Source organism: Gouania willdenowi, chromosome 10 (assembly GCF_900634775.1).
Source record: "Gouania willdenowi chromosome 10, fGouWil2.1, whole genome shotgun sequence".
Taxonomy (NCBI): Eukaryota; Metazoa; Chordata; class Actinopteri; order Blenniiformes; family Gobiesocidae; genus Gouania; species Gouania willdenowi.
In genome coordinates, this window is record NC_041053.1 from 23898350 (window position 1) to 23912971 (window position 14622).

General features: G+C 39.1%; 1 protein-coding gene across 5 annotated transcripts in view; it reads left to right on the plus strand.

Moving 5' to 3' along the window:
* Nucleotides 1–14622, plus strand: part of ablim3 (actin binding LIM protein family, member 3) — a 65572-nt gene that overhangs the window by 45566 nt on the left and 5384 nt on the right. The window contains exons 9-19 of one of the 5 annotated variants that reach the window (XM_028459352.1): nucleotides 870–928; nucleotides 1038–1109; nucleotides 2787–2948; nucleotides 4329–4358; nucleotides 4484–4610; nucleotides 5373–5468; nucleotides 5752–5802; nucleotides 10040–10174; nucleotides 10350–10420; nucleotides 10587–10755; nucleotides 11869–11898. In XM_028459352.1, the coding sequence (XP_028315153.1) occupies nucleotides 870–928; nucleotides 1038–1109; nucleotides 2787–2948; nucleotides 4329–4358; nucleotides 4484–4610; nucleotides 5373–5468; nucleotides 5752–5802; nucleotides 10040–10174; nucleotides 10350–10420; nucleotides 10587–10755; nucleotides 11869–11898 (1002 nt within the window). The remainder of the gene's footprint in view (nucleotides 1–869; nucleotides 929–1037; nucleotides 1110–2786; nucleotides 2949–4328; nucleotides 4359–4483; nucleotides 4611–5372; nucleotides 5469–5751; nucleotides 5803–10039; nucleotides 10175–10349; nucleotides 10421–10586; nucleotides 10756–11868; nucleotides 11899–14622) is intronic. The other 4 variants (XM_028459354.1, XM_028459355.1, XM_028459356.1 and 1 more) reach the window with 4 other exon arrangements.

A 14622-nucleotide genomic window follows, 5' to 3' on the forward strand; every position in this document is an offset into this window, starting at 1 on the left:
AAAAAATACCCTATCTCTCATCATCGGTTCGTAACTGACCGATCTTTATTAAATTCAACTCCGTTATGTCGGGTTGCTTCCTTAAAGCTGATATCCGGAGTTTTCTGAGAAATGTCTGGATGTCCCGCCCTAAACAGCCTCACTTCCTCCCCCTGCCTCTGCCATCTACCAGAAGCCACGCCTCTACTTTTCTGCACATGCATCGCGGAACATAACAAGGTTGCATTGATATAGGTCTATGGGTCAGGTAAGAGCCAAAATCATATTTACCTGTTTGCTGTTGTGACACATGGCCTTGTTTCCGTGCACAGTTCCACATTCACTTTGATTGACAGTCTCAAAAACACGAAGTTGAAGCCTATTGGCTGGGCGATCATGGCGCTCGATTCCATTTGTATAGCGGTCTATAGGATGAACGCGGGACTTATATACATTAATGTATATGAATGACCACCGGCAGTAGACCATAGTGAAAGACTAGTTAGGTGTTTTTTAGCATTTTAAAAGAATCATACATAAACATAGATTTCTCAGAATCTTCGGATATCAGCTTTAATTACCCCATCGAGTTTCATCTGGATCAGTCTCAGATTGTGCATTTCATTGCAATTTTTTTTAAAAAGTGGGGGTGCACATGCATTTGTACCTAATGGACCTAATTTACCTCTTTAAAGTGTGAATGATCATGGTACCATGATCAGGATCACGGATCCAGAAAATGGCCAATATCTGGCACAGAGGATATTTGGTGCTTGGTGGAGGTTTGTGCTCGCTGAGTGCTCTGATTGCTACTCCCAATGATTGCTGATGGCCCACTGTTGTGTAACAACACAGTTACTCCCTCCTTCTTACCCTTTCATGCTCTTCAGGTTGTGAGGTGTGGCACCCATTATGCAAGCAGGCAGCAAGGGCAGAAAGACATCTCAGGGTGAGCAGGTTTCTCTAAAGAATGTCCATGAACACAATCTAATCATCACACTCTCACTCTGTGCATTTCCTCCCCCGTTGTATTCCCTGTGCCTGACTCCACCTCACAGCACAGACGCCTGTCAGAAACCTCCATCTCCCCTCCTGGCTCCTCCATTGGCTCTCCCAGCCGAGTGATATGTGTAAGTATTTGGAAGTGCATGGTTTAGGAGTGACTTTGTCTGAACACGCCCTAAAAACACAACTGCTCGCCCAGAAACACCAGCACTACTTAAAGCTTGTATAGTTTTGCACAAACACCAGAAGCACTCCCTGCTCCCTCCCTTTGGCCTTTACGCTTGTCAGTAATCAAAGCTCTGATGTCATCAATGCCTAGAAGCTTTTTAAAGAAGCAATACTTTTATATGGTCATTTTAACCCTGTGATGATGGGATTCAAGTAAAAGAAAACTATGCTTTCATGGATTATTGGATCTTTAGCCTTAAGATAACCTAGAACTGACATAGGCAACTGGCGGCCTGGGGGCCACATGCTGCCCTCGCTCTATTTTTGAGCGGCCCATAAACTAAATGCACAAAATAACTTGAAAAAAACATACAATATTACAGAAATATACACGAGACAACATGAATACACAAAATGACTCCAAAAACACACAAGATGGCAACAAAAAAAACAAAAAAAAAACAGCAGCACAAACTTAGAAAATAATTGCAAAACAACAACAAAAACAAATACACAAAACATGTCTCCAAAATTACAAAATGAGAACAAAAATACCCAAATTGACTTATAACACACTAAACAACGACAACCAAAAATTGAAATGAGAAGAAAATACAATAATAAATAAAGCAAAAGTAAAAACACAAGATAACAGAAAGTGCAAAATGAGAGAAAAATACACAAAACGACCACAAAAAACTAAATAAATTACACCAAAAACATGTGAAATGACAACACAAACTCATCTTCCCTGTAATAATGCTCAGAACGGTCATTAGCATAAATGCTGACACAAATTTTAATAATGCGGCCCTCAGATCAGAAAATCACATTTCAATGTCCTACAGCATGTGTCAATAATTGAAAAAGAAATGATTTGTTATTGAATGATCTGAAAACAAGCTGATAAAATGCGTTAGAATGATGCAGGATTAGTCAGAAGTTGGGTTGTAGTAGGTATGGAAAACGCCCCACAGCTTGTTGAGCAAAATCCTTAAACAGTTTTTTTTTTTTTTTTTTTTTTTTTGGCGAGATGCGTCCTTTATTATAGGTTGAATGAGTAGTTGATCATAGAAGCCAGGCTGACTTGTGTGTAGGCTGTCATTAGCGACACTGCTGAGCTCACTTCTGGCAGACCTGATCCTGATCCTGATCTATGGCCGTCTACTGGATGATGACAGCATTAGCATTAGCATGTCAAGGGTCTGTCTGCATGCAAGCAGGAGTGGCTTCTCCCTGGCCGACCCTGCCCTGCTCTCATAATCAATGACCTTTCTGTTTGACGTGATGGATGAGGGAGAAATGCACTGTAAGCATGTTGCTCGTCTATACTTTCCTCACTCCCACGCTCTCCCCATCTCTCCGTCTCCTTTTGCTTTTCTTCTTGCATATGCTGAGCGCTTGAAGGTCACTGAATTACAGTGCAGTGTGCATTTGTCCATCTGTACTGTAAGTATGCTTCATCAGCTTTTGCTGCATTTTGAGCCCATTGCAGCTGCATGGTCAGCTCGCTTTCAGTCTCCATCTGACGTTGTTACCCATGCTGTTTCTGTGTGGATGACGTTTTGGTGGTGCTGCTGTTGTTTCTGTCTATGGTGGGTGTGCGTGTGTGTATGTGTGTGTCCTCTCTCCAGGCCAGAGTGGAGAATGAGATCCTAGATTATAAGGACCTTGCTGCCCTGCCAAAGGTCAAGGCCATATATGGGGTCAAGCAGCCAGACCTTATATCCTCCTCATACGAGCCGTACCTCAGATACATCTCTGATGACAGGCTAAACACTTACAGCTATGGGGAGGTACCTCTGCCACACACTCCAGGCTAAGAGTAGCATTGTTACATCACTAGTCGCTTCAGGAGGGGAGAAAAAGTCTCCATGTCCTGTTTTAGGGTTCAGTGTTGTTGTTTGTCTTCATATTGTTTTTTGTGACATGATTTTACATCATTGAAAGAACAGGATTGTCAAGGACACCTTCCTTAACCCAACGCTTTTTGTTTTCCAAAGAAATTAAACATGTTTAAATCTGTACGAGTTGTGATTGCTTTGACATTTATAAGAAAACACATGTGCACATGTTTTGTCAACACTAGTTTTCTGCATTTATTCAAAATATATATACAACATAGCATTTATATTGATATTATTAATACTATTATCCTTAAATATTACTATTATGTTTTACCCTAAGGGTCAATCTGACCCCAAGGATAGTTGCCTCCCGAAAATGATTTTCAGAAAATTGTTAACCAAGTTTTTGTGTCAGAAGACACTTTGCTTATTTGTTGAATACATAAATAACACCTTGACCTGCTCTCTAGCGCCACCATCAAGTCAATTTTAAAATTAGAATTAATTTATCATAAAAAGTTTTCATTCAAATCTTTTCAAATTTATTGACAACATTATTGACCACAAGAGTATGAAACCCCATTGGTTGTGGTGGTGATATGACCTTTACTGCAGCGCCACTACCAGGTCAAACAGTTTTAGTTAGTATGTCTTGAAATCTTTCGTCCAAATATTTTCTTAATTTTTGGTGCACATTCATGACTCTCACACAATGAACCATAGTGATTGATGTTGGTCTTTCCATTTTTGGAAGGGATTGTGTCTGCTGGAGGGTCAACACTCTCATTATCATCAGATGAGAAATCAAAATCAGGGTCCTGCTCAACACAATCCTCTGTCTCGGACACATTCGCCTCTACATCACTTTCACTGTGAAAGAGCTGTTCCAAAACCTCATAAGCAGTAAATATTTTCTTAGAGGACATTTTAAAGAGAGGGAGAGAATCTGCATATTGCAATACACACAGAGCACGATGTGGAAGGATTTGGATAAACTCTGCACCTGCAGGTGTGGGGATCTAAGATCACACACAGACAGACAAGTGTTACACAGCTAAAACAGCGGAACCCCAGATGGAACACTAATGCGTGCAATATACGTTCAGCACATTGAAAAAATATTGTCATTATAATTTTATGCTTAATAAATTGTAACCAGTAAAGTAGGAAGTCATGAAATATGAAGCAAAAAAAATAAAAAATTTTATGTTTATATTCTTTTTTACTCTAACTGATATAGCCAACAATTGTGGTAATTAAAATCATATTTGTTTCTTTAAGTGTTAAAATGTGTCAATGACAACCACTCTGTATTTTATGACCCCACAGTCGCTTGGGACCCTCTCTCCGTATTCTCAGGTAAGGTTCCACGCAGTAGCATAACACGTTTCAACACGTTAACTGTTGGCATGTCAACCTGTCACAGAAGCTTTTTGTCAGTTAACTGCTTCCAGCTGTTTCCTCACCCCATACCGTCTTTGCAGGACTACGACAGCCTGGATTCAAAGCAGAGGCAATGCTTCAGTCCAGGCTACATTGACTCACCTACGTATAGTCGGCAAGGCATGTCACCCACAATGCCTCGCTCACCACAGCACTATGGCTACACTGGTAAGAGAGGACTTTAATCCAGGCTGTCTGCTCAACCATAAACAGTAGGCCGTCCTCTGTTTTTAGGACTAAAACCCTGAACAAAAAGGTTATATATTTTTTAAGGCATAACTACTGGAAATTAGCTACTGATGACACTTACATAATTTAGCTAAATAGAAAGATTGGCATACCAACTAGAATATTTACCTGTGAGGATGCAGATGCTTAGTATTAACATTAGCGTTAGCTGGCATTAAGATGAGAATTAGCCTAGCAATACCATTAACCTAGCATTAACACTAACCTAGTATTAACCTAGCATTAGCATTAGCCTAGCATTAGCATTAGCCTAGCAATGGCATTAGCCTGGCATACCTTGAATCCTTACTAATTCATAAAAAATTTGGATTACAAACAAGTAGTAAGTTGTGGCCCATAGTTAGTTGAAATGTTTGTTTTGTATAAAGAATTTTCAATCAAAACGAAATAAGCGGTTCGATTGCTAAAGGTGGATCTGCTCGTCCCCAATTGGTTGGCTTATATCCTGCTCGGCTATCATTCCACTATACTCTTACACATGTGCAGTGACACTAAAAATACTTTAATGTAAAAAGCTTAAGATACTGCTGAAAACTAACTTTGTCATTACACAAGTGGAAAAGTGAAATCATGTCATATGAGAATGAAAGAAAAGTTTTTGAGGTGCTTTCATTTGCATGTGCTGAGGCCTTCCTTCATGTACATGTTTCCTTTGCTGTGATTGGCCAATGCTTGCTGCAGGCTCTGAGAGTGGCAGGAGTTCACCCTATTATGACCAGGAGGGGCGGGCAAGCACACCTACCACAATCCAGCCCCCCAAACATTTTCATGTACCAGGTAGGACTCCTCATCTTCTCATCACATTCCAAATACCCATGAACACATGCGTATTTTTACTCATCAAAGAAGATGACATCACACATTATTCAAGAATTAAAATCATTCTGAAATGTATATGAGACTCTTGATGTTCAAAGCTGTATTTCTATACCACACACAATAGTTCTGACATGTTCATCCCAAACAGGGTTTTTACCCTTTTTAACCTTCCATCAGTTCATTTCCTCCCCTTCGTCACGCTTCCATGGTTCACCTCTTCATCTTCTTTCTCTCTCCTCAGCCATAGGAGATTCCAACATCTACAAGAAACCTCCCATCTATAAGAGAACGGGTAGAGTGCAGTTAGCCCCGCTTACCCTGCCTGTCCTGTCGAAGAGTAGCTGTGCTGTGTTTTTAATTTGGTTTAGATGCTTTCACTGACCAACTAACGTTCCTCAATGACTAAATGTTAGCGACAGTCAGTCGAGTTGGTTGGGATCGGCTCCCGCAACCTATATCACAAAAACCTAAGTAGTAAGGGTGGGACGATATATCGGCGGACAAGATATTGCGATATCAAAAGGTCAGAAGATGTATCATCGATGGTGAGCGGTGTCTTGATATTGCGATACCACTGATACATCTATCCCGAGCTGCTGTGTTTTCAACTGCAGCAGAAACAATTAATGTCCAAAAATCTCACTTGCTGCCAGAAAATGTAGACCTGCAAATATTGTTGAAAAAGAACATGTCCACATCTTTAATCTGGCCTGTATATACAGTTCTTAGCCCAGCAGATATGAAGCAATATTAGGCTAAGATGTTCACTTCTGGAAGAAAACATGAACATTTGTACATGGGGGGGTTTGAGTATTTTGAATCCATTTTTAATGGGATCCACGCTGGCAAACCAATGGTTCCCACTCAAAATCAAGAAATCCAAAATGGCCACCATCCATATTGCCAATTTGGATATTTAGTTCTAACTTTGGTTCTATTTGACATAGATACAACTTGGTATGCAAAGTTGATGCAGAGATTTGGTTTTAATTTTAGACGCATTAATTTTTGTGTTTTTTTTTTTTTTCAGATTGGCACTTTCTACACTTTAATTATGAGAAATTGTCTGTTTTACTTTCACTTGTGTTGAAAAGGTTATACAAAGGGTATGTATGTAAAAATGGCCAGAGTTAATCAAATAAAAGTAAGGTTATATTTCAAACTGAATTTTTTTTGGTCTTTTTTCCCTTTTCTAAACATATTGTCTCGTATTGTTATCGTGAGCCCAGAAACGTATATCGTCTCATCTCGAGAACTTTGTATGTCATCCCACCCCTACTAAGCAAGTATGATCAATGGATGGATGGATGGATGGATGGATCATAGCAGAGTAACAGGACCATTCTTGATTTCATTTGGCAAATTTGTTCCCGTACTTTTTGTTCTAGAACTTTGCATGCGCCCCGTGTCTAAATCTTTGTCAAGCTGCTGGAAATGTGAATTTCTTTTAGAGATGAATCAAGTCGCTATTTAACTGTCTATCTAAAGCGTGTGCATGCTGAAGCCTTCTTTGTACGCGAGCCTCTGCGAGCAGTCCTGGTTCGTGTCAAACAGAAATGAAAAGGAGCTCACTGGTGTGAGAAGGACAATCAATCCTCAAAAATAGAACAAAGCACTGACATCTTGATAAAACAGGGATTTACGCAACAGCTAACTTCAGTCTATCCTGATGAACTTGTAGTCACAGCAGAATTAGAAAGTACTATGGTATCTTAGCTCATTAGCAAAAGCTGAGGGAGTGTATGGGAGTGGGAAGGTATTCGCACAAAAAGCACGACAGCGACAAGATGCTATTTTTGCCTTTTTTCATTTTCTGCAAGTCATGAAACTAAATGCACTACATCTTTGTGGATGGAGCCTAAACATTCATGGAGAAAACATCCACTCCCCTGTTGTTACGCTTGAACAAGGCTTTCAGCTGATAGTCACAAACCTTCTCGATGGAGGAGAATTTGTCTTTGTAATCCTGCATGCGCCCTTTGTATTGTGCTGTGTATGTGGACTCCTCATTGGACAATGTTGATGTCTTTGTAGCAGTGTTAATTTTGTACACTGATTTTTTTTATGTGTTGGTTTAAATTTTAAAGCAAACACGTCTTGGCTTATTAGACTAAAATCTAAAAGCAGAGTGACTTTTGTCAACGAAAAAGCAGCGACCAAGATATTTGACCAGGGTTGGGGTCAATTGCGTTTTACGATGACTTGCATTTTTTTCAATTACAATAAAAAATTACACTTATTATTTTCCCCCTGAAAGTCAATTTTAATTACATTCTCAATTTCTAAAGGGAAATTATTCACAATTACTTAGCCTGAAATAAATAACACCATAAAATGTAACATTCCTCTTGTGTTAGCTTTGTTAGCACCATCACGGGCCAGTTGTTTCTAATTACATCATAATTGTGATTATGATCTATTATGTGATAACAATCATAATTGACCCCAACCATAAATTTCATTCAATCTGTTCTTAATTTCAAGGTGTTAGCAAGTTGGTATCAAAGGACAGGAGATAAGATGAGCACAATGAATCAGAAATGATTACTGTGTAAGAAGTTAGACATGTAGCTTTGTGGATCAACCCTGTTGTCAGGAGGACAATAAACATGAGTACATGTAAAATAAAATGTAAATAAAAACTCCACATGTCAAAATTAACACTGCTTTTTAAGCACTTTCACTCAAATATTATTACATCTCCAGCCCTGGATTACATTTGTGAAAACAATTGGGCTTGTCTGTTATCAATCAGACTGATCCCTGTTGTGTTTTATGTCTCACTAAATGGACATTGATGGGGACTTTCTGTTGTTTGAGCGCTAAGTGTTGTTAGCGCAGTGGCTCAAAGCCTAAACAGACACATGATTAAGAAGCTGCTGTGGGCACCAGAGGCTGGTTATGCACTAACTATTGAACACGTTTGCTACCTGTGGTTGGTAGCAACACACTCACATGTGCACGTCTCCCTTTCAGATGCTCGAATAATAACTCCCTTTACTTTTTGCCTGTTTTTCCATTGCTTCCAATCACTTTTACTCACTCCCCCTCCACCTACTACTCCACTTGACCTTGCCGCTGTAAGTATTTCTCCCTCCTCTTGCTATTCATCCCATTGACTGAAAGAGTTACATCTGGTGGTGAATGTGTTTGTATGGTCAGATGTGTATATGTGAGCATGGGTGAGTAACGTGAGGATGGCATGCATCTCAAAGATGAGACGTCTTTCATCGCTGTCATTCATCATATTTAAAGGGATTCAATACGTAATAGTTTAGGGCAGGCACAGCTCGTAGCTAACAGAATGAAGAGTGATCTCTGAGACATTACACTGCATGTCCGGATTGTCCGCCCTACTGACTTCCATTAACTTCACTTCAGTGCTAAGTGGCATCGATATCAGTGCCTCTGATCTCTTGTGATATAACTACATGCCTGGCTGCGCCGTACCTGAACTCACCCGCAACTTCTTTCCTGGAATACGAATGCCTGTGGATATTTTGTGACATTTTCCTTTCTTGCTGTTCATCTTTGAGATGTTAATGTTTCTTAATGTTAGGAATAGACAGTTTTAAAAGAATAGTTTGTAGACCAAGGTGAGAAGATCAATACAAAGGCAGCTGACGTAGCTTAGCAATAAACGCTAATATGATGCATGGCTTGTTAAATATGTAACAAAACACTTAATCAATCAAATCGATGATTCATTTCTAAGTAATGGGGAAAAATTACACAATTTAAGTATTTTTACAAGCAAAAATAAGTTGCATACATTCGTCACAAAAGCACATACTACTGTACCTTAGCTGGAACACAGCTACACAAGAACTATCAGATATTGAATTTTAATTAAAGAGTAAACTTTATAGTTCTTGTTAAATATAACATCCTAAAATGCTGATAGTGACAAATCTATAAATCATTATTTTCATTGAAACATTTTAAGTCTGACAGATTTGGTGTATGGGTTGTAATACAATGTTTAAATGAAAATGCAAAGTGGATTTTCATAAAATATTACACAATTGTTAAATTGCATAAATGTTACATGATTTACAATTAGTTAAAAGTTGTTAGTTAGTGGCTAGTTAAATAGGAACATGATGATTTTCTATGAAAATGTAACAATTGCATGATTGGGATAAATGTGTGTGTAAATCTGAATATTTCCCATCGTTACTGCTCGTCTTTCTTCATTATCTTGACCTTTAATTAAAGTGAAACCGTGATAATGTAGTGTTCAAGAAGTGCTTTTCAAACTGGTAAATTGCAGTTGCTTACCTGTTCAGAAAAGTTGGTGTATTGTTTCTTTCTTTCTTTTTTCTTTGAAAAAGTTTTCTTAAACACATCTAAATCAGTGTGATTATCCACTGTGATGCCTTGCGACCAATTGTCATCCTGTCCAGGGTTTGCCTCTGCCCTTTAGCCAGGCAGACCCCTGCAACCCTGTACAGGAACAAGTGTGTAAACAACATAAATAAGTATTTTTTTTTGCTATTGTTAACCTAACTGGCTTCACGTATTCTCAGACAATCACATGGAGGCAGCCACCAAAAGCAGGACCAGTGAGGACATCCTCAGGTCGTCCAGACTGTCCACCTACTCCCCAGAGCCATACACTCAGTCGGAGTCGGACTACTACCCCTACACCAGCTCTCCCAGGGGTACGAAACACCATCTCTGTAACTGGATGGTTTTCTGTGCTATGAAACAGACACAGAGATACAGTTGATTTTGTAGCTGTTGTCATATTTATTCTCATGCTCGTTCTGTTACACAGTCCCCCACTGAGCGCCATATTTATTCAAGGGAACCTCTTAAATCTTGTTACTCTCGCAGCCTATCGGGTGCCACGCAGACGCTTCTCGACAGGAGGAGATGAAGAGAGTTGGAGCCACGGTCTTCAAAGAGTACGAGCTTTGTTTAATTTATTATTTTTCAGGCTTTTAATATTTGTTTTCTATCCTTCTGCCATTCTGCCTACGACATGCATTTAGGAATATTCCCCACATGTCTTTGTTTTGTTTTGCTTTCCTGCCTCATTCTGTCTTCTTTCCTCGCCGTCTTGGCTCTCAGATTGGGAGCGGCATTGGGAGGATGATCCTAAAGGAGGAGATGAAAGCTCGATCTGGTTCCTATGACAACGACCCCTGGAGCAGTGCACGAAATTCTCGTAGTGGGAGCAAAGAAACACTGAACACAACAGGCTATGGCAGCACGACATACAACAACACCATCAACGGCTGTAAGGCTCCACCCTGAACCCCCCCCCCCCCCCAGCCATTCTCTCCTTTTTTTTATTTATTTCCACTTTATTATTTTTCAAGTTCTGAGTGCATGTGTGTCTTTGTTCCTCCAAGTGTGATCCCATATGGTGCCATGTGGGCTTTTTATGAGCGTCAATATCTTCTTTCATTTGGGTTTGAAGCAAGGTCAGCGAGGTGACGGAGGCAGGTCACGGGGGGTCATGGCTGCTGTAGGCCGGCTTGTTTATGAGAAGGAAAAAAATATGAGTGAGTGACTGAGTGAGTGAGCTCAACAGCTGCCAGCAATACCTGTGGAAGGCAAAGCAGTGGCCAAAATGAAGTGTGGAGGACATCTTCATAATAAATGATTCCTCTGCTGTTGCTGTTGCTGCTGCTGCACATTACACTGATATAAAGAAGCCTCACTCAAAGCTAAAATATTAATAAACGCTAAGCTTACACTCAGTCATATTCTCTATATATCTCATCTGTATTGCTATATTACCTCCTCCCTTAACTAAAGTCACATTTTGTTTGTGTGTCCCACTCATGTTTTATTCATAAGCAGTAAAATTGCTTCTTATAGCTTAGTTTTAGGCAAGGAAAATGTATTTGTATAGGGCATTTCATACACAAGGCAATTCATTGTGCTTTACATGATTAAAAAGTGCAACAGAAAACATTTAACATTTAAAAAATCAATAAGAACAATAAAATCAGCAGTAAAAACATTAAATCAACAATAATATGATTGAAAATCTCCTTCTCAGTCATACGCAGTAGAGAAAAAAGGAAAGCCTTTAATATGGATTTAGAAATGTTCACATTAGACGCTGTTCCACTTCCTTGCAGCATAACAACTAAAATCTGCATCACCATGTTTGCTGTTAAGAATCTGTGTTGTGACACGTATTGCATAAAATACATGCACAAACCTATTCTATTTTCCTTTACATTTTAATCTGCCTTTCTTGACTGATAAAATAAATATTCTCTTTTTGCATTCTTTTCACCTTTGATGATGTGTCTTTGTCATCAGACCACGGTACTCCTGTTAAATCCATATTTATCTACATTGAACAAAATTGTTTTGTGTTTTTTTTTCCCCTCAGCTCCACGATCACAGTACAGCGCTGACAGTGGTGAGTTAAAATAACTTTTGGTTGTTTTGAATCACCAATCACACATTTTTATTCAATCATAGGCAATGTGGTTTTTTTTTTTTCTCTTGGTCATATTTTTTTTTTTTACATTAATTATAGAGGTATTTACAGAAAAAAATAAATATCCCCACATATCAACAGGAAAGGTACAATCAGTCAATAAACCAAAAAAGCAAACAAATAAATAGATACTTAGATAATACACATACAATGCAATTTGCATATGCATTTTAAAACAGCAACAAAAATACACAAATAATCCAAAGTTCATCAAATAATTTCATTCCTTTAAGTTGTACAATATTTTCTCTGATGTAAAATAAGACGAAATGTGTCAACTCTTCTCCAACATGGGACATTTTTGAGTTTGTCATTAGCGCCATCATGTGGCACAGACTGGCAACATTCAGTCAATGATCAGTAGTAGTAGTAGTAGTAATAGTTGTAGTGGTAGTAGTGGTAGTGGTAGTAGTAGTAGTAGTAGTGGTGGTGGTAGTAGTAGTAGTGGTAGTGGTAGTAGTAGTACTGTAGTAGTGGTAGTGGTAATAATAGTAGTGGTGGTAGTAGTAGTAGTAGTGGTAGTGATAGTAGTAGTACTGTAGTAGTGGTAGTAGTAGTACTGTAGTAGTGGTAAGGCAAGGCAAGGCAAATTTATTTATATAGCGCATTTCATACTCAAGGCAACTCAATGTGCTTTACATGATAAAACATTCAATTGTTTAAAATCAATAAGAACATTTAAAATCACCAGTAAAATCAGTAAAATCAATTAAAATCATCAGTAAAATCATCATTACATCAACAACATGACAAAAAGTCTCTCTCTCAATCATATGCAGTAGAGAAAAAAAGTGTCTTTAACTTTGATTTAAAAATGTTCACATTAGATGCTGACTTCAGCTCCGCTGGCAGTTTGTTCCACTTCTTTGCAGCATAACAACTAAAAGCAGCATCACCATGTTTACTGTGAACTCTGGGCTCCACTATCTGATCTGTGTCCATAGATCTGAGAGACCTGCTGGGTTCATACCTGACTATCATGTCACTGATGTATTCTGGACCAAACCCATTCACAGATTTATACACCAGCAGCAGAACTTTAAAGTCTATTCTGGGGCTGACGGAGCCAGTGTAAAGACTTTAAAACTGGAGTAATGTGTTCTGACCTCTTTGTTCTGGTTAAGACCCGAGCTCCAGCATTCTGAACCAGCTGTAGCGGTTTGATGCTCTCTTGGGGGATTCCTGTTAGAAGACCATTACAATAGTCCAGTCTGCTGGAGATAAAAGCATGGACCAGTTTCTCCTGATCTTTCTGAGCCATTAAACCTTTCACTCTGGAGATGTTCTTTAGGTGGTAGAACGCTGTTTTTGTGATAGATTTGATCTGACTGCTGAATGTAAGATCTGAGTCAATCAGAACACCAAGGTTTTTGACTTGGTCTTTAGCTTTTAAAGATCGAGACTCAAGATAATTGCTGACAGCAGTCCTCTTTTCCTTGTTACCAAAGACAATCACCTCCGTCTTGTCATGGTTTAGTTGAAGGAAGTTTTCACTCATCCAGCAGTTTATTTTTTCTAAACAGTCACACAACACCTCAGTAGTGGTAGTAGTAGTACTGTAGTAGTGGTAGTGGTAGTAGTAGTACTGTAGTAGTGGTAGTGGTAGTAGTAGTACTGTAGTAGTGGTAGTAGTAGTACTGTAGTAGTGGTAGTGGTAATAGTAGTAGTGGTGGTAGTTGTAGTAGTAGTACTGTAGTAGTAGTAGTAGTGAGTTGCCTTGTGTATGAAATGGGCTATACAAATACATTTTCCTTGCCTTGCCTTGCCTAGTGGTGGTAGTAGTAGTAGTACTGTAGTAGTAGTGGTAGTAGTAGTAGTGGTGGTGGTGGTAGTAGTAGTAGTAGTGGTAGTGGTAATAGTAGTAGTAGTAGTAATAGTGGTAGTAGTGGTGGTGGTAATAGTAGTAGTAGTGGTAGTGGTAATAATAGTAGTAGTGGTGGTGGTAGTAGTAGTAGTAGTAGGAGTAGTAGTGGTAATAGTGGTAGTAGTGGTGGTGGTAATAGTAGTAGTAGTGGTAGTGGTAATAGTAGTAGTAGTAGTAATAGTGGTAGTGGTAATAGTAGTAGTAGTGGTAGTGGTAATAGTAGTAGTAGTGGTGGTGGTAGTAGTAGTAGTAGTAGGAGTAGTAGTGGTAATAGTGATAGTAGTGGTGGTGGTAATAGTAGTAGTAGTGGTAGTGGTAATAGTAGTAGTAGTGGTGGTAGTAATAGTAGTAGTAGTGGTGGTAGTAATAGTAGTAGTAGTAGTGGTAGTGGTAGTGGTAGTAGTAGTAGTGGTAGTAGTAGTAGTAGTAGTGGTAGTGGTAATAGTAGTAGTAGTAGTAATAGTGGTAGTAGTGGTGGTGGTAATAGTAGTAGTAGTGGTAGTGGTAATAGTAGTAGTAGTGGTGGTGGTAGTAGTAGTACTGTAGTAGTGGTAGTGGTAGTAGTAGTACTGTAGTAGTGGTAGTGGTAGTAGTAGTACTGTAGTAGTGGTAGTGGTAGTAGTAGTACTGTAGTAGTGGTAGTGGTAATAGTAGTAGTGGTGGTAGTTGTAGTAGTAGTACTGTAGTAGTAGTAGTAGTGAGTTGCCTTGTGTATGAAATGGGCTATACAAATACATTTTCCTTGCCTTGCCTTGCCTAGTGGTGGTAGTAGTAGTAGT